The sequence below is a fragment of the Typopeltis vanoorti genome, chromosome 18 (genome assembly GCF_054136105.1).
Source record: "Typopeltis vanoorti isolate ZY-2024b chromosome 18, IOZ_Tvanoo_1.0, whole genome shotgun sequence".
NCBI lineage: Eukaryota > Metazoa > Arthropoda > Arachnida > Uropygi > Thelyphonidae > Typopeltis > Typopeltis vanoorti.
The window spans coordinates 17,375,769-17,396,343 of record NC_143566.1 but is presented as its reverse complement, the minus strand read 5'-3'; the positions used below and the strand labels follow the sequence as shown (position 1 = coordinate 17,396,343).

Below are 20,575 nucleotides of genomic sequence, written 5' to 3'. Positions count from 1 at the left end.
TGGCTAACCAAGCCAGCATATAATGGAAATGAATTTTTGGATTTCTTGAGGGACAACTGTCTTAGGCACCATGGTGAAGAGAACATGAAGATCAAGAATCCTGGATTTGGTTATAGCATCAGAGGATCTGATTGTGACCGAGGTGGCATACTTGACCCCTGTTGGTGAGAGTGACTGTGTAGTACTGACTTGGAGAATGAATATGCATGTGCAAGTATCAAAACAAAATGGAAGTTACGATGAATGATAAGGAAAGCAACTGTCGGATACTTGGAAACTAGCTTGTAGAAGTGCAATGGATGAAAGAATTTAAAGGAAGAAGGTTTGTTAGTGCATGGGAGATACTTAAGAAAACATTGTTGGCAGCAATGACAGATTGTATACCACGAGTGAGGAAAATAAAATTTGGAGTCAAATGGATGACAAAAGAAATAAAAAAAAAAAGGAACTGCAGAAGGAAAAGAGATTATGGAGTTTTACATGAAGAAGTGGAAGAAACAAGGGATCTTGGGGTGATTTTGGATAGAGATTTAAAGTTCAGTGGATATATTGCCAATGTTGTGAGGACATCTCAGAATATTGTAGCAATGTTGAGGAGAACATTGCCCATGAGAGATAAGTGTGCTTGTCCCATTGTATAAAGCTTTGATCAGCTAGTTAGCCTGGATTTCTGTGCTTAGATCTGGTCACTGGGATTTGAAGAGGATGAAATAACCTTGGAGAGGGTGCAGAGATGGATAACAAAAATGATGTCAGGACTGTACAATGTTGATTATGAAGATAGACTGAGAGCATGTATACTACAAAGTCTGATGAATAGAAGGCAAAGGGGGAATATTATTGAGACATTTAAACTGCCGAAGAGTTATTATCATATTAACACTGTGGAGATTTTTCAGATTCTTCTTGTCCTTGTGGTAGAACAAGGACAAGAAGCCATCCCTGGAAGTTTAAAGAGTGGTATGATAGACTTTGTGTTCACTAGTGTTGACCTCCCCGCAATGAGCCTTGTGACTCCATGGGAGTCAGGAAAATAATGATTTACAACTGAAAGCCACTTATTTCTGCATTAATTTAAATTATATTAAATCTTTATTTCTTAAAATCATTAAAATTATTACCTGAAATTTCCTCCTGGCCAGAAAATACTTCACCTTGCGTATGGCTCTGATTGCATTCTTGTGCGCTTCTGTTAACCTACAAATTTAAATTAAAAACTAGTAAAGAGATGCATAACTTCATTAGAACTATTAAAACAGTCATGAACTAATGGTTCCTGAATCTACTTCTATTATAATAAAAATATAAATACAGGTACAAAGTTCTGAATTTAGTTTTCTAAAAACTATTATCTCCAAAAGGTAGACAGGACTAAAATGGCCTTCCTTACTCTCTATAAGAGAAAAAAAAACAGCATTAGCTGATTTTATTATTATTATTCGTGACACCTCCAAGGAGTCCGAAGACTCATTGCAGGAGGACACCTGTACAACTCTCCTTCTCAAGTACTACACAGAACCTCTACTACCAATCACCTACATCAACGCCATCTACCTACAACCACCACAGCTTTTTTTTTTTTTTTTGTCTGTAAATTGCATTGGTTCTGAAGGGCCGATTTGTCTGTATGTGGGATGAAAAACCCGAGTTTCCGGGAGAAAAAACCCTGCTACCCTCTGTATGAGATCGGCTAACTCACCTTCAATCGAAAAAGTCCATATAAAGATTCCTCCTGTCATGACAAGAATCAAACTTAGGCCTTTTCTAATCTAAGAGCACAACGTACCGTTGTTCTTCCAATTGCGCTATGGAGGCACTTTATTTATTTTTTAAACTGTGGTCAAAATACTAATTACTCTTTATAATGAATAATACATGTGAATCTTCTACTTACAAACTTTCAAGATATGAACAATTCACACTTACTTTCACTGCATGTTTAATAAATTGCAGCCACAATTCATTTAACAAACACACAATTCCATGTTTGCAAACATTTTATGATGCCTGAAGTTAACCAATAAAAGTAATAAGGTTATCAAACATATCTTGCAAAAAAAAAATAAACTCAGCTCACAAACATTCAAATTACAAACACATTTCAAGGAACAAATATGTTAATAAGTTGGGGGTTTGTCTGGATTTTTTCCTACTGTCTATAGATGTTAATTTCATTGGCTGTTAATGAAACCATAATATTAGAAACTTTGTTCTATATTTCCAAATTAATATTTTTAAGATTACTTTTTTATTTAACTTCTCTACTGGCCATGGTGGATGAAATAGTGATACAAAATTGCACTTCTTATCCATGTTAATCAATAGGTGTTACAGAATCATATCTAGATTTTGCTGAACGTCTATAGACGTCACACCCAGTTGGGATGTTAAATCAAACTACAGTTCTGGTGTTATCTTAAGGTGATTAAAAATATTTAGCAAGCCACTTGAGAGATAGGTGGAAACATATGGTGTTATGCAGAGATAAATGGAGCCTGGATTGAATAATAATAAATAAGTATAGAAATACTGACAGTTCACTGATGATGTTTCTTTATACAAATGCCAGGAGTTTCGGAAATAAAGGAGATGAATTAGTGGCATTGATAGCCACTAATTCATCTCCTTTATTCCAGTTGGCCCAAAAATTATTGGAAGGAGTGAACCGTTGTTCATGGAAGATGATACACTAAGAGGAATAAAAATAGAAAGGTATAATGTAAAGGACAAACACAATGGTAGAGTATTGCTTATGAGTGATGAGCTGTGTCAGAGCAGAGGAATTGGAGGGAAATCCTTTCCTTTATTGTTACACGGTTAATCAGCATTCATTTCAGACAAATTACAGAGACTACAACTGTGTAAGAAATAGTCACTTTAATTTCCTGATGTTTCAACCTTCATATTAAGGTCATAATCTGGAGTATATATATGGAGAGAGAGAGAGACGAGCTATATTACATTTCAAAGAGTGTGCCAAAAAGACAATGATTTGATCAATGGTTATTCTACTGGCCTGACCTCTAGTGGAAAAAAAAAATTAAATTTAAAAAAAAAACCATATCAAAGCTATAATCTGTTTATAACATCATCAGAGAACAATTTCATATAGATCATTTTATTACCGCAAAAGTGGTGTCCTAATTTAACATGAGAATTATTATATTAGAGTTAAGATCCTGGATTACCACAATCCTATTTTTAATTAACTCTCAAACAGAAAGATTATATGGGTAGAATATGTGCCTTCCATATTTGTGGGATTTTTAGATCATCACTATTGTTAAGATTAGGGTTGATAAGAATTTCACAAGTGTCCTTAAATTTACGTTCATACCACATGTTGGTGTGATGTAAACAACAGGTGCCTTTCCATCAATTCTATGTAGAGTATTCAAGGCATGATCAGAAAGGCCAGATTTACTATAGTTATTAAACTTAATGTGCCATTTATGTTCCTATTTTCAGATAGGAATTGTGCATCCTGTTTCATCTATATAGGGAAAATTACAGGTGCAATAAATACGGTATATTCCAGGGTGGGACAGCTGAGGAAGTGGATCCTTGGTTGAGTTGAGCAAGTTCTTTAATTTTGCAGGAAGTTCAAAGGTGGCATTAAGATTGTATTTCTGTAGTATTCTGTTCATTTTATCTGATATCCCTTTAATGTATAGAATGGCTACAGTTTTATTGTAATCTAGTTTATTTTTGTTTTTAAGTGAAGTCTTGCGAAGAATTTTGTTGATAGTATTCTGGCTGCAGCCATTTTTCAGGAAGGTATTGCTGATAACTTTTAATTCATCTTTAAGTGCTTGTTCACTGGAGCAAGTCTTCAAAACCTTGTTTTTTAGTCTGTTAATGCACTTAGTTTTTGTGTTGGGTGGTAGTAGGAGTTTATGCGTGTGTATTGGCCAGTGTGTGTAGGCTCCCGGTAAACAGTGAAGGAAAGACTGCCAGAAGGAAGACGTGTGACAAGTGTATCTAGAAAAGGAAGTGTGTTCTGACTTTCAGTCTCAATTGTGAATTGTGTGCATTTGTGTTGTTTGTTTAGGTAGCTGAGAAAAGTGTCTAATGTCTGGCAGCAATAGGACCAGATAGCAAAAAAAAAAAAAAAAAAAAACGGAAAAATTACTTAAATCAGTCGCTTCTTAACCCGAAGATACAGTTAAAAAATTACTTCTGCACTACACTCGTTCCCTGAGAATTTAGGGTTTACCCAAGATTCACAAACAGAACATACCACTCCAGCCAATAGTTGAAGGTATAGACAACCCCAATTATCATCTAGCCAAGAGACTAATATCAACACTCAAGGAGTGGCAGGTCATTCTCCCCTCCTATATTAATAACATACAACACTTTGTAAACAAAATTAAAGACATCAACACTGGAAAAAAGTAATTTATTAATTAATTTATACCCCCCCCCAAACATCACAGTGCTCTTTGCACATGTACTATGTTCTGGCTATTTTGCATGACAAAACACTTTCTACCTAGAAAGTGTTCTGGGCTCACTGTTATATGGAACTATTTCTAACTTTTATATAGAAGCTTTTGAGCAATGTGCTCTAGATTCCTCTACTTTAAAACCCAAAGTCTGGCTTAGATACATTGATGTTGTTTTCACTATCTGGCTGTATAACAACAGATATCAGAGAGTTGCATATGAGGGAGCGGTCCCAAGGAAACTGGTTACAATTAGAGTCCCTCAGGGCTCAGTATTGGAACCTATATTGCAGGGTAATATTCAATTATTTGCAAATGATGTGCTGGGAAAGGTTATTAGTAATAGTGCTGATGGGTTAGCCTCTCAGGCTAACCCATCCTCACATCAATGGATTCAACTCCTCTCAGGAGGATTTGAATCCATTTAATGCACCTAAATGTAAGATCTTGAAGTTGGGGATCCATCGGTTGGAAGCTGCATACTCTATTGATAGAACTGTACTAGAAGAAGTGGAGGAGGTAAGAGACCTTGGGGTGATGACTGATAGAAACTTGAAGTTTAGGGAACATATTATAAAGGTGGTAAAGGTAAACCAGAGGATTGCCACAATACTGAGAAGGAAACTGACCAACAGAGATAAGAGTTTTAGTTGCATTGTATCAAGTCCTGATCAGGCTACATCTAGATTACTGTGCACAGATTTGGTTGCTGGAATTTGAAGGGGATAAATTAACCTTGGAGAGATAGTGCAAAGGCAGATAACGAAAATGATATCAGGACTGTGCAATGTTAGGTATTATGAAGATAGGTGCATGTGGACTGCAGAGTTTGGTCGATAGAAGGAAGAAGAGAGGTGATACGACTGAGTCTTGAAACTGTTGACGTAGTTACAGGATTGACCGTGGGGAGTTCTTTATACTTCTTGATCTACCATAACAAAAGAAGTACAAGGAACTATTCCCTGAAAGTTACAAATGGAAGTAGTTAATAAAAGAGTCAGGAGTGAATTTTTTTTTTTTTTTTTTTTTTTTTTTTTTTTTTTTTTTTGCATGGAGAGTGGTTGGACCTTGGAATGCATTGCCTGATAGGGTAGTGAGAGCACAACCAGTGAATAAATTTAAGAATTATGTGACACTTTGTGTCGTTTAGGATGGACCTCCCCATGATGCATCTGATGACTCCATGGAGGTCCCGAATAATAATATTACTACTAATTATTATAACTGATTCTTTAGATAAAATATTATTGAGTTATATACAACATATATGTTAATTATCTAGTCAGCACACTTTTTCAAACTGAAAGCTTATTCAATTAGCACGTCAGCACTTCCACCAATGCTCATTGTTTACCATTCTTGTACGTTATTTCTGCACACAAAATGGAAAGTAGATATTACTAAGACACAGATTATCTACAAGGTAACCTACCTAATACTGTTTTAATCATAAAATCTGGTTGATTGTTTCTGAAATTAACAAGAAACTATCCAAAGCATATCCTAGAAATTCAAACTAATTTGAATAAGAAAAAAACTACTTAGATTATTTCAGAGAACCATCTTTAATACTGAAACCAAACCATGAGAACAATAGGTAACAAAACCTACAATTGTGAGATTTCTTCCAAAAAATAAAAACTTCCTACATGTTTTGCCATTTATTAACTAACAACTTTTTGTCAAGAAGATAAACCTACTGGAGAATATACAAAGAAATCTGACACTTCTAACAGCAGTTGTTTTGAACTGAATAACAATAATACTATTATTCAGGCCTCCATAGAGTCAAAAGAATCATCGTGGGAAGTCCTTCCCAGGAAACACTAAGTCTATCATACCACTGCTTGAACTCATTGACCGTTCTTGCTCTCACCACTCTATCAGGCAATGCATTCCACGGTTCAGTGGTTTCTTTGCTCCATGCAAAGAAACCACTCCTCACCTCGTGCTCACAACTTCCTTTCATAACTTCCAGGGATGGCCCATTGTCATCGCTCCTTCCCACTGTTCCACCAAGCAAACGAACTCCTCAATGTCAACCCTGTAACTACCTCTCTACAGTTTAAAAGTCGCAATCATATCACCTCTCCTATCTGCCAAACTCTGAAGTCCATATTCCCTCAGCTAATCCTCATCACAAACATTGTACAGTCCTGAAACCATCTTTGTTATCCACTTCTGTACCCTTTTCACAGTTAATTTATCCCCTTCAAATCCTGAGGATCAAATTTGAGAACAATAGTCTAAGTGTGGTCTGATCAGGGTCTTATACAATGGAACGATATTATCTCTGCAGGTCAGCTCCTTTTCAGTATTGCAGCAATCCTCTGGGTTACCTTCACCACCTCTGCAATACATGTTCTCTGATTCATGACTTATTTTTCACGGTATTAACAACACCACACACTTTTATCACAAAGATGTTTTATTAACGCTTATATTTTGCTGATTTTCAACTCAGCATCATCAGAGCACAACACACTTGTACATGCGACAGTGAGTGAGTGAAACAATATAATTGCAAACGACAAAAGATCTAAAGTCCTATTTTTGGTGCCCTCTAACAGGGGAAAAAAAAAAAAACATGCAGGAGTTTTTCTTAGGATAACTGTCTCCTAAATGCAACCATATTTATTAAGATTGGGAGAATTCTTCAAAAAGTGTTCATGTAAAAATTTGCTAACAGGGGAGAGAGATTTGCAATTATATTGTTTCACTCACTCACTGTCGCATGTACAAGTGTGTTGTGCTCTGATGATGCCGAGTTGAAAATCAGCGAAATATAAGCGTTAATAAAACATCTTTGTGATAAAAGTGTTGGGTGTTGTTAATACTAATTGAAAAATAAGTCATGAATAACCATCAACACCTAAGCTTATCTGTTAGATATATGTTCCCTGAATTTCAGTTTTCTGTTAATCACCACCCCTAGATCTCATCTCCCCTACTTCCTCCAGTACAGCTCCTCCAATTGAGTATGCAGCCTCCCATCAATAATGTATCCCAAACTTCAAGACTTTACATTTTGCTGCATTAAACCGACACTCCCCCATTCATTTGCCCATCTGTCTAGTTTATTCAAATCCTCTTGCAGGGCTGCCCCATCTTCACTATTACTAAATAACTCTTCCCGGATTCACATCATCTTTAAACAACTGAATATCCCCCTGCAATCCATCGACAATGTCATTGATATAAAGATTAAACAATACAGGTCCCAGTACTGAGTCCTGTGGGACCTCACTTATAACCTTCTGCTTCCTTGATATTGCCCACCATATACAACTCTCTGATACCTATCAGACAGCCAATCCTGAATCCAGATGACTAACCTGACTTCTAAACCCATGTACTGTAACTTAAATATCAGCTTATCATGTGGCACTCTGTCAAATGTCTCTGCAAAATCCAAAAAAAAATTGCAGTATATGTCTTTCCCTCATCAACTGCTCGTCACTTTATCATAAAAGGCAATCATATTACTAAAGCAAGAGTGCACTTTACAAATCCATGTTGACTCTCACAGATAACATTACTCTCATCTGCCCAACACTGTATATGGTTGCTCACTTGGGTACCTTTCCCACAGCCAGACTTTCATTGAAAAGCCAGGTCAACAGTGGTCAGTTCTTTAGCACATTCTCTCAAAACCCATGGTGAAATACCATCTAGTCCCACAGATTTACTGACATCCAGGGTACGGTACTCAGTATTTGGAACACACTCTCCACCTGTGTCCTCTGTATCATTCACTCTATTCCCATTTTTATCCCACAATGTAATTTTTCCACAATCATTTCTCCTCCTACTGGCCACATAGCTAAAAAATGCTCTAGGATTTTATTTAGATCTTAGTGCTAATCTCTTCTCATATTCCAATTTTGCTAGTTACTCTCCTGGCCTGAGTCTTATATTCTTCATGCATCTGCACTCCACCCCTCTCCTTATATCTCTTCCATAACCTCTCTTTCACCTGCAGTTCCTGTTTGATATCATTTGTCATCCACTTTACACCAAATTGTGTCCTCTTCTTCACTCATGGAATAAAGCTTACTATTGCTGCTAACAAATATTCCTTCACAATTTTCCAAGCACTAATAATATCCTGGCCTTCCAATTCCACCCTTGCAACTGCCCTAAGTCGATATCTATTATAATAGATAGACTTGGGGCAGATTGTTTTAATCACCTGCCTTATAATTCCACATACGTTCCCTTTTTTTTTTTGATACCCCTGTTTTTCTATTCATCTTCCAAGTCAAAACCACATGGTCACTCTCTCCAACTGGAGGCGGAGAGATGTCATCTCGGTTATTATCAGCTCTTCTGCTGCTATGACCAAATCCAAAACTCTTGAACCTCTTGTTCCCTCTATTACATGTTGCCTAAGACATCTGTCCCTCAAGAATTTCAGAAATTCCATTCCCTTATTACTACATGCATTTTCCTCTTCAAAACTTATACTGCTATAGTTAAAATCTCCCATAACGATCATTCTTCTTGTACTTGCCAAGCTCAACTGCCTAAATATCTCCTGCTCTGCACCCTCTGTGCTCCTTGGTTTGTAGCAACACCTCACTAAATATGCTGTCTTTCTCACCTCTCCCTCACACCACATGCTTTCAAAACCATTAGTGTCAATGACTTCCAAAGCCTCCACTCTTAGAGAGCATAAGTCATCACTTATCATAAGCAGTACTCCACCACCACATTTTCCCTTCCTATCCTACCGAAAAATGCTGTGCCCTGCTATTTCTAGTCTCAGAGATCCTAATAATCTTTGGCCAGGCTGATGCTATCAGTGCCACCAATTCATCTCCTTTATTCCAGATACTCCTTGCATTAGTATAAAGCATAAAAATGTCACTGCTTCTATACCTATCATTATCCCCTCCAGACTCCACTGGACTCAGTGTTACCTGATGTCGTCCCCCTTCCCCCGGTATCCGGAGAGTTCATCGAAAAACAGTTTACCGAAAGACAATTCATCGAAGGCAATTCATCGAACAACAATTAATCGAAAAAGCAATTCACCGAATAAACAATTAATCTAAAATCAGTTTATCGAACAACAATTAATCGAAAAAGCAATTCATCGAAAGACAATTCCCCGAAAAAGCAATTCACCGATGAGCAGTTAATCGAAAAGACAATTCATCGAAACGCAATTGATCGAAAAACAACAATTCATCGAAAAATCACAATTCATCGAAAATACAGTTCACCGAAAAATGAATTATAAGGCGTGTGGAGGCGAAGATGTGTGTGCAATTTTTTTTTTGGTTTGTTTTGGATTATTTTGAGAGGTATATATCTTTTTATTATCCTACTATTTATAACTACTATTTATCCTACTTCGTTCGGAAAGCGATTTTTTACAGTGAATGATATCCACTGAGGCGAGTATAGTTGAGATGTTAAAAGAACATTTCATAAAGGGATTTCATCCTCGTGAAATTTTTAGCTCATATTCTAACCATTGATGAAACATGGCTTCGTCACTATGACCCAGAGAACAAACAACAGTCAATGGAGTGGAGACACAAAGGTTCTCCATGGCTAAAGAACTTTCGAACCAAACAGTCAGCAGGGAAAGTTCTTGCCATTGTCTTTTAGGACAAGGATGGTGTGATCCTTACCTTACCTCAAGAAAGGTGAAACTGTTACAGCAGCTCTGAAGGAATTGAAGGAGGTACTGAAGGAAAATCGGTTCGAGAAACTAAGCAGAGGCGTGTTGCTTTTGCAGGACAATGCACCTGCTTATGAAATCCAACAGACAATACACGACTTGGGATTTCAATATCTACCTCAAACACCATATTCACCAGGACTGGCCCCAGGGCCGACCCTAGAAATTTTGTCGCCACGTGCGGTAGCATATTTTCCCACCACTTCCCCTTAAAAAAAAAACTCTTTTACTTAATTATTTATACACAAATATAAATATACGCAAAAGAAGAAATCCATCGGAATCAAATCGGGACTGCGCGGTGGCCACAATGTGGAGTTGCTCCATCATTTCGGAAAATGAGGCCCTACACATTCTCAGTCTGGGGAAACACATTCTCTAGCATATTTAGGTATGCCACTCTCGTAATCGTCTCCTCATGGAAAAAATGGCTCAACAATGCGATCATGCATGATCGCATTGTTGAGCCATATTTTCGAACCAACTCGAAAATTCCAAAACAGAAAAATCAACTTTAAGAAACATCTCATCTCTGGAAAATGGAAGACTACAAAAAAACTTGGCGTGAATGTATAAAAAAAAGTCCTCCATCCTAAACTCATTTTCTACAAAACTGCAGAAACCGTGAAGAGAAAACTTCTACAGCTCATTTAATGAAACTGCTGAAAAGGACTTCAGCATCCTACGTTTATCAAGGATGTCAAGCGCCTTTATCAGGGCGTTTAACCTGAAGGTGAGTTAGCCTGTCTCATACGAGGATGGAAGGTTTTTCCTCTCTGAAACTTGGTTTTTTCTTGCCGAAAAACAAGCGAACCGAATTGGAAAAACACGCAGGGATTTAAGGCCAGTTACTTCTTCCTTAATTCAAAACAACTCAACCCAATTCCAATTTCCTTTAGCACTGTGTTTTCTAACTGTGATCTGCCGACCACTGGCATCCTTCAAAAGTCGAATAAGACTTCCAACCGCTGCTCATCTAAATATAACACCAGATGAGTATGCTTCTAAAAGGTTTACAGGTTTGTTTTTTAACACGTTCATTGACAATCACGCGATATCGCGCGATGCGAGGTCTCACCAAACGGCCGATCACGCGTTATCGCGTGGACGTCGCTAACTAAATAAAAAAATTTAAAAAATTTGGCCACCACACGAAATTCAAATTTTCAGCTTGGCAATGAAAGTGTTAAGACTATTTATTCATCATTCCTTATTTTATTATTTTCCTTTCCTAGAAAATATTTTAACCTTTTATTTATTTTTTAACAAACTGGACCGATCAACTCCTCAAAACCCAGAAATATACCCACACATATACTCATTAGTATTTTTAGCCTATTCCTTCCCTTATTAACTGCAATTACTTGCTTTCGAGGTTATTCTGGAGATAAGTGCATGTGGCACTCCTGTCGTTGAGGAATAACAGAAACAGGAATAAATAAGTGAAACGTGATTGAAAAATCTTCAGGAATGAATTTTTTTCAAGTTTTCCAATATTTTTACTCTGAATTCCTGTATATTTTATTATTATATTGTGAAAAATATTTATATCAAAGAATCAATTTATTATTATTAGTAGTAGTAGTAGTTGTAATATTAATGATTAATACTATTTCCTCTCATATCTAATGATTGTTGGTATAGCAATGCTGCTTTACTAAGGAATAATTACAGAACAATATCGATTCTTATTATTTTTCTTGTCCGATTTGCCTATTTCCAGGAGGAAAAGCCTAGTCATCTCAGTATTAGGCCTACTAACTTACGTTCAGTAAATTTATTTATTTATTACATTTATTAATGAAAAAATTTTATTTGGATTCCGTATTTGAAACTTTTACAAAAAAATGTCGAACCCTTCCAGTTTTCAGTTCAGCTATATTCGGGGCTACAAAGAATAGTGTCGAAATTATGTATACAATAACTCGCAGACTTAGCAGAATTCGTAGAAATTTTCAGAACAAGAAGCTGAATGCACGGTTCAGTTTTAGTTCGTAATGGATCACTTGTATCATGACATTTCCGTAATGAAGTTTCCTAAATGATATTAGCAATTTCGCTCTGGCTGGATGAAATTAATGAAATTTTTAATTTCAATCGACTAGACTTATTGTGACAAAATTTGGTAAAACGAATTTCTCAGCCTATTCCTCCCCTTATTAACTGCAATTACATGTTTTCGAGGTTATTCGGGAGATAAGTGCATGTGGTACTCCTGTCTTCTCTACAGATAAATCGCTAACTGTACAATGAAGCAGGATGTACACTTACATTAAATGCTCTAAAATGCAAGAAAATAATTATTATGTTTCAATGACCACTTAAATATGTTGTCTGTATCATGAGTAACGTTCCGCATTGTTACTGAAGATTTTTAAACAATACTTTGCAAGAAAAATGACTTTTCGATGAATTATGAAAGAATTCATTGAAAAATTTTCGATGAATTGTTTTTTCGATGAATTTCATTTTCGACGAATTGTCGTTCGATGAAATGTCATTCGAGGAATTGGTCATTCGATGAATTGCCTTTTCGACGAATTGCCATTCGTTAAATTGTCGTTCGGCGAATTGTTTATTCGGCGAATTGCTTTTTCGATGAATTGCTATTCGATGAATTGCATTTGATGAATTGTCTTTCGATTAACTGTTTTTCGATGAATTTGCCTGTAACCCTTCCCCCAAGCACCCATTCCCACAAGAGGCCACTCCTGGTACCATTCACCCTGGGAATTCTAGTTTCCTTGCATTGACACACCAACTCGTTCAGAAAACAGCAATCTCTCCAGATGCCTATGTCCGTCCTCATTCAAATACAAGCAGTCCGGTCTCTCGCATACAGTTCCTTTCTGTCCTCAAATGCTCTCCAAGCATTCAAATATTCTAATCCTCTCTTCTGACACATTCTGGCTATTATGCTATTCATTATTACTGCTCTTCTGCTCAGCTTGTCATTATCATACCTGGGTAACACACACAATCCTTCCTCTCTGCATTTTCTTTTGTACAACCTCAAGCATGAATCTCAGATTTCTCACCACCCGATTTACACTGCCTCTCAAGTCAATCGTGTCCGCCATCACAATCATCTCATCCACCCTTTCACCCTGCTTAACTGCTTAGCCACACTTTCTATCATTCTTCTAGACAAACACTCCTCTGGCATCCTATCTTGCACACCATGGATCATTGAGTCTCCATACATCATACCCTCTAACCCTTTCTGTGTTCCCCTACTTATCTGCTGTCCTGGCATCACTATCCCTGGTTCCAGCACTCCCTTGTGTTCTTCTCAGTCCCTCTCTCTGACTGTTTCCATTTTCTCTCCTTTTCTATCATTCCCATAACTCTCACTCTCTCTCTCATTCCCTCTCTTCTACTTTCTATTCTCTCCTCTTCTACCATTCCCATAACTCTCATTTCCTCTCTTCTAATGTTTCTATTCTCACCTCTTCTATCATTCCCATAACTCTCTCTCTCAAAAAAAAAAAAAAAAAACTCATACTTCAGACTACCCATACACAATATCTTCAAACCAGTCAGACACATGTACGAATCATCACAAGCATGTTACTGATTGCACCAGACAAATAACACCAAATACTGTAGATTTAGTCTCATGCACATCACTTGACATATCAAATGTGAAACAATAATTGTTATGTAAGGTCTTTAGATGGTTATTAGCATAATGGAGATCTGATAGGTTACATAAATGTATAACATTATAACCAAGTGAAAAACTTATTTTGTTTTCCTTCTTCTTTACATGATCAGCATTCATTATTTAAAAAAATTATGGAAACAACTACAGTGTGATAGTAAAACTTAAATTTAATATCAACCAAAATAATCGCCTGACGTTTTGATTTCTTTTTTCACCAGAAGTCAGGCCAGTAATGGTAACAGTTGACCAAATTACTATGACTTTAGCATACTACACAGATTGTAACATAGCTTGTTTCTTTCTATAAATGTGTATATACTCCAGGTGATGATCTTGATATGAAGAACGTCATGTGATTATTTTGGTTTATATTAAACTGAAATTTTACTATACCATGGTAGTTGTCTCCATAATTTTTTAATAATGAATTATTATTATCAGACCTCCAGAGAGTCAAGTGCTCATCGAGGGAGGACACATATCACACACACACACACACACACACACACACACACACACACACACACACACACACTAGTTATTATATCTTCCCTTAAACTCATTCACACTAAATATATTCACTATTCACATATTTACATGAACATAAACTTAACTTCAATGGATGTCCCCTTGTCCTCTTCTATAGCATCAGTATTATTTCCAAGCCTCCATAGAGTCTGAAGACTCATCATAATGAAACATTTTCTGAACCAATATCCTATAATGCCCTCTAAAAAGTTTAGAGATCTCTATTATATTACCCACCCCATTTCTTCTGTCTGTCAACTAGTATCTGCAGTAAAGCACATGCTTAGGGTATCATGGAAAGGGAGGAGGGGCACCACAGAATTTCTGCTTTAGTTAGATGATGAATTTAATTTAAATTAACTTTTAATTAGTTTTCATTGTTTTTATCTTTTCTTACTGTTACCTACTTTGATTCAATAAATAATGACATGTAGAAGGCCTAATAAAACTCTAACCATGTGCATGACGGTTCGTTTACACCGTATTATCACTCACGCCGCTTTCTGGCACTACCATTGCATTGCGTCAAATGAGGTAATTTTTTATAATTAACATAACCATTTTATTTTCCTGTCTGTTTTAGTTCTTGTTTTAATACATTATGTCTTATAAAAGGCTCCAGAAGCAAATATAAAACAAATCACATGGTTGTCTCAGAAACACGCCTCCTGGAAAAGGCCTAGCTGTCGCAGAAGTGAGACTCCAGTAAAATAAGAGTTAATTAAAGCACAAAAGCACAAGATTCGGCTGTAAGCTGAAAATTAAATTGTTTGTATGATTTTGCTTGTGATATCTGTAACTGTGTTGATTGCTATCTAATATTCAACAAAATAATCTTTTTATTTCTGTATTTAACAGATCCCAAGAACCAAGATGAAATGTGTTCAGTTAAGTGGTACACAAAAGCGAAAACTATCAAAAGAGAAACAAGAGGAGACTTTGGAATCAGATTCCAAGCCTGCAAAGCTGATCGATTTCTTCACACAAGTTCCACAACATTATATACCAATTCCTGATCAGAGCCAATCTCCGTCATCAGAAATGGACACAAATACCACTTTGATCACTTCAAAATCAAAATATGATTATGTTGGAATCATCAAGGTGTGACAAGCAGGTTCATCTAGCACATATCTCACTACTGACCTCACTTTGTCTGTAAATTCTCTCGATATCTCTTCTGCAAATGTTGATGCAAGTTGCTTTACAAAATATTCTGAGGTTGTATAATAAAATTAGTTTAATCCTTTATCCAAGTGTGAGCAAACAAAGTTTGCACCTGAAGTATCTTCAGGACTAGGGTAAGGTGATACAACAACCCAGGGCAACTCACTGAAGAGACCTCAATAAAGGTCGAAACTAGTCTGGGTAGTGGCCCTTCCCTTAATGCATAACATTAGACATATCCGCATGGAGATGTGTTTTGCATTATAGGAGATACTGAGATAGGAGTGTTGGTAGCTTTCTCCACCTTTGCAACGAGTTGCCCTGGGTTGTTGTATCACCTTACCCTAGTCCTGAAGATACTTCAGGTGCAAACTTTGTTTGCTCACACTTGGATAAAGGATTAAACTAATTTTATTATACTCTAACCAAGTGAAAAATAAACTTTCAACATCTTTCTCTAAATCCGGAGTAATTTATTAAAAAAGGGTGGCACACCATTTGGCAACTCCTATAGGTAGAGATGATCTGCTAATGCTTCTGCCTGGTATCTCTACTAGGGCCTGGCTCCCACTGAAGAGACCTCAATAAAGGTCGAAACTAGTCTGGGTAGTGGCCCTTCCCTTAATGCATAACATTAGACATATCCGCATGGAGAGGTGTTTTGCATTATAGGAGATACTGAGATAGGAGTGTTGGTAGCTTTCTCCACCTTTGCAACGAGTTGCCCTGGGTGGTTGTATCACCTTACCCTAGTCCTGAAGATACTTCAGGTGCAAACTTTGTTTGCTCACACTTGGATAAAGGATTAAACTAATTTTATTATACTCTAACCAAGTGAAAAATAAACTTTCAATATTCTGAGGTTGAAATAATTGCTGAAAATGAAAGTTTAGTGGGGCATGGTGATGGTGGTGAAATGATTCAGTCTGCAAAAGATGAAGTAAATATAGCAAAAAATCCAGGGTTGTGGCTTGATTTTTCTGCTGATGACGTAGCTTATTGGACTGTTTGTGGACCCAGTGACTGTCACCACCACAATGGGCCATTTGACAAGTCTTACTGACATTTCAGTAGTGGCAAACCAGTAAGATACTGTTCACAGAAACTTTTTGTTGCAACAAAAGCCAATGGTGAGGAATACAAGAGAGAGTGGTTATTGTATTCACCATAAACAGGATCAGTTTATTGTTTTGTTTGTAAACTGTTTGCTCCTAAAAATTTCTCACATTTTGTTACAAGAGAAGGGTTCGGTGACTGGCGAAATACTATTGTAATTGATCCACATGAAAAAAGCACTAGGGTTGGGACAACAGTTGGAAAAACAAATTCAGGAAGAGTGTGATTACTGGGAACATGTCCTAAGGCATGTCATAGCTGTTATTAGTACATTAGCTGAACGTGGCTTGGCTTTTCGAGGAACAGAAGAAAGATTTGGATCATTGCAAAATGGGAACTTTTTAGGGCTGCTTGAGCTCATAAGTCAGTTTGATCCATTTTTAGCAGGTCACACTGCAAAATATGGAAATTGTGGCAAAGGAAATCCTTCTTATCTGTCCAAAGCCACCTGTGAGGAACTCATTCAACTGATGGCTCAAAAGGTCCATGTGCTTATTGTTGATGAAGTAAAATCTTCTGGTTATTTTAGTTTGTCAGTTGATTCAACACCAGATCTGTCACATATCAACAAGTTAAGTGTGGTACTTAAAAGATGGACAGCCTATTGAACGCTTTTTAACTTTTCTGGAAATCAAAAGCCATACCGGTGAGGAAATGGCAAATCAGGTGTTGCAGTACTTACATAAAGTTTGTCAGCTAAACTTTTCAAAATGTAGGGGTCAGTCTTATGACAACGCTGCTAAGATGTCTGGGCATTATAAGGGGATTCAGCAAAACATTTTAGAAACAAACAAGTTTGCTATATATGTGCCCTGTGCAGCTCATTCACTAAATTCGGTAGGCCAAAGTGCTGTTGAATGCTGTCAAGAGGCGGTTAATTTCTTCACTACAGTGTGGTTGCTCTAAACTTTTTTTTCAGCCTCAACCAGCCGGTGGACAATTCTTAAAGGTTGTATTGGAAATGAAAATGTCTTAAAATCCCTCTCTGATACCAGATGGGAGGCACATGCTATGGCAAGAGCAGAAATTTTGAAATCTTGCCTTCAAATTTTAGAAGCATTAGACTGTATAGCCGAAGACCAGTCACAAAAGGGAGACACTAGAAGAGAAGCAGATAATATTGCAAATAAGATACAAGAGAGCTAAAATTTGTTTTTATGTTGAATTTTTGGGATGAGATTTTGCAAAATTTTCATAGAGTAAGCCAAGTTCTGCAGAATGAGGATGTCAACTTAAAAACATGTGCAGATCTATATGGATCATTAGCTGGCCAACTGTACACTTCACGAAATGAATTTGAAAGATATGACACAGCTACAAAGGAAGTGCTACCAGATGTTGATTACAAGGCAGCTCAAACTTGCAAACGTATCAGAAAGAAGGTACCCAATGATGGAGATGCTCCAGAAGTATATCTGAATGCCAGAGATAAATTTCGTATCAACACCTTTTACACAATTGTTGACAAACTTGAAACTGAGATGAGAAGAGGAGAGCTATACAAAGAAATATCAGAGAGATTTTCTTTTCTAAGTGATGTGCCACATAATGCTACTTCAGTGACTTCATAACCTACTGAAATTGAAAGGTATTCTCAGTCAAAAGCTGATTGATGCTTACCCAGAGGACTTGAACACTAATATCTCAGCTGAGCTTCAGCAGTTTCACTCATATGTGCGCCATAAGTTCAGTGCAACAAAAAATGTAAAAACAAGATTCAATCATGCTGAACTTTATAAAATAATTGTAAAAGACAATATTGAGTGTGCCTTTCCAACTATAGACATTGCCTTTCGTATTTTTTTTTAACATTAATGGTCACAAATTGCTCAACTGAGTGTTCATTTTCTCAGTTGAAGTATATTAAAAATCCCATCAGAACAACTATGCAACAAGGCAGGTTGAATGCGCTCTACTAAGTATAGAAGCAGATGTGTTACGTAAGATTAATTTTGAGGATCTGATCAGAGACTTTGATCAGATCCTCAAAGATTTTTTTAAAAAAAAGTAGGAGAAATAAACATTATTTTCCATCTTACTATAAGTTTTGTTTCATTTTGAAAAATAAAAATTTATTTTATGGTTTATTATTGTTTATATTTTGAATTACATATACAGGGTGTTCGGGATAAATTTGACAGTTTCGTAAGGAAAAAGAAAATCTTCTTTGTATCTATTAAATTTAATGAATTGACAAAAAAACATTACAGGCAGAGTTAATTACAATACTATCAACAAGATTTACTCAAAATAACCACCATTAGCATCGATCACAGCTTCAATTCTGCTTCGGAACCTCGAACAAGCTGATGCTACAGTCTCCCTGGGAAGGGCCGCAAAAACTGTTTTAATTTTATCCATTAACTGGGCTTTTGTATTACTGGAAGTGCGATTGGTGTCTTTTTCAACTGCGCCCCATACAAAATAATCCATGGGGTTAAGGTCTGGGGAGTTTGGAGGCCAAACATTTGGACTGGTGAAGTCGTAGAAATTTTCAGACAACCATTTTTGACTTTTCCCAGAGGTGTGGCAAGGGGCCGAATCCTGCTGTCATACATACGGCCTACCATTGGCTACCCTTGTTATCCAGGGCTTGACTACAGTTAGCAACTCCACGAACAAAGCCCGAATTCCAATGCCAGGGTTCTTCAACACCTGTTCCTGCAGATTTGCGAGGAATTCTGCTGTACGAACGCAATCAGATCGTCTGCTAGGGATCTTTCTTCTTGCTACATCCTCGTAGTCACCATTGCAAGTCTCTAGTTCATGCCTGATTGTTTTTACTGTATTCAGGGAGCATTGGGCAGCAGTCGTAATATCCTTATTTTGATGGCGGGCACGAATCATCATGATACAAGTTATTCTCTTCCATGATTCAGGTGGGTTCCAGCTATCCATCCTTTCTGACATCTTGTATATGAATGAAGAAGGGTCCAAACTTTTAAATGAAGAGAAGTGTGTGTTAATACATGTAACTTACGGAAAAATATAATTAATTATAAATATGTCAAATTTATCCCGAACACCCTGTATATGGGGCACCAAAATCTTTTAAGTGCTTAGGGCCTCTATGGGTCTTAATCTGGCCCTGGTAACAGTTGACCAAATTACTATGACTTTAGCATACTACACAGATTGTAACATAGCTTGTTTCTTTCTATAAATGTGTATACTCCAGGTGATGATCTTGATATGAAGAACGTTGTGCGATTATTTTGGTTTATATTAAACTGAAATTTTACTATACCATGGTAGTTGTTTCCATAATTTTTTAATAATGAATTATTAAATGTGCTCATCGAGGGAGGACACATATCACACACACACACACACACACACACACACACACACACACACACACTAGTTATTATATCTTCCCTTAAACTCATTCATGAAATATTACATGAACATAAACTTAACTTCAATGGATGTCCCCTTGTCCTCTTCTATAGCATCAGTATTATTTCCATGACTCTATAGGTCTGAAGAGTCATCATAATGAAAAACTTTCTGAACCAATATCCTATAATGCCCTCTAAAAAGTTTAGAGACCTCTATTATATTACCCACCCCATTTCTTCTGTCTGTCAACTAGTATCTGCAGTACACATTCTATCCATTTTCATAATTTACATTCCATAACCCCGATATCAGATTATCTTTGTAGCTTTACCATAGCTTCTTTATCCCTTTGGAATTCAGAAGACTAAACCTTCCCACAGTAATTCAGGTGCAGTCGTATCAAGGCACTGTAATCAAGCTGTTGACTTCGATTTCAATCTTTCTTAGTTTGGCACCTATGATACTCCAATAAAGGTAGAAATCAGTGAGTAGCGACCCTTCTCATAATGCATAGTAATAACATACACATCCTAAAGGAAGTGTGCTTTGCATTATGGGATACCAATAAGCAACATGAAGTCAACAGCCTCTATATATAACGAGTAGCCTAGTTGA

The 20,575-nt window shown here is 36.8% G+C and overlaps 1 protein-coding gene across 1 annotated transcript in view; it reads right to left on the bottom strand.

Moving 5' to 3' along the window:
• The window catches only part of LOC150096515 (potassium voltage-gated channel subfamily KQT member 1-like), a 231,548-nt gene that overhangs the window by 25,422 nt on the left and 185,551 nt on the right, over window positions 1–20,575 (bottom strand). Inside the window, exon 16 of the mRNA XM_090408631.1 lies at window positions 1,122–1,197. Within this exon, the coding sequence (XP_090264757.1) occupies window positions 1,122–1,197 (76 nt within the window). The remainder of the gene's footprint in view (window positions 1–1,121; window positions 1,198–20,575) is intronic.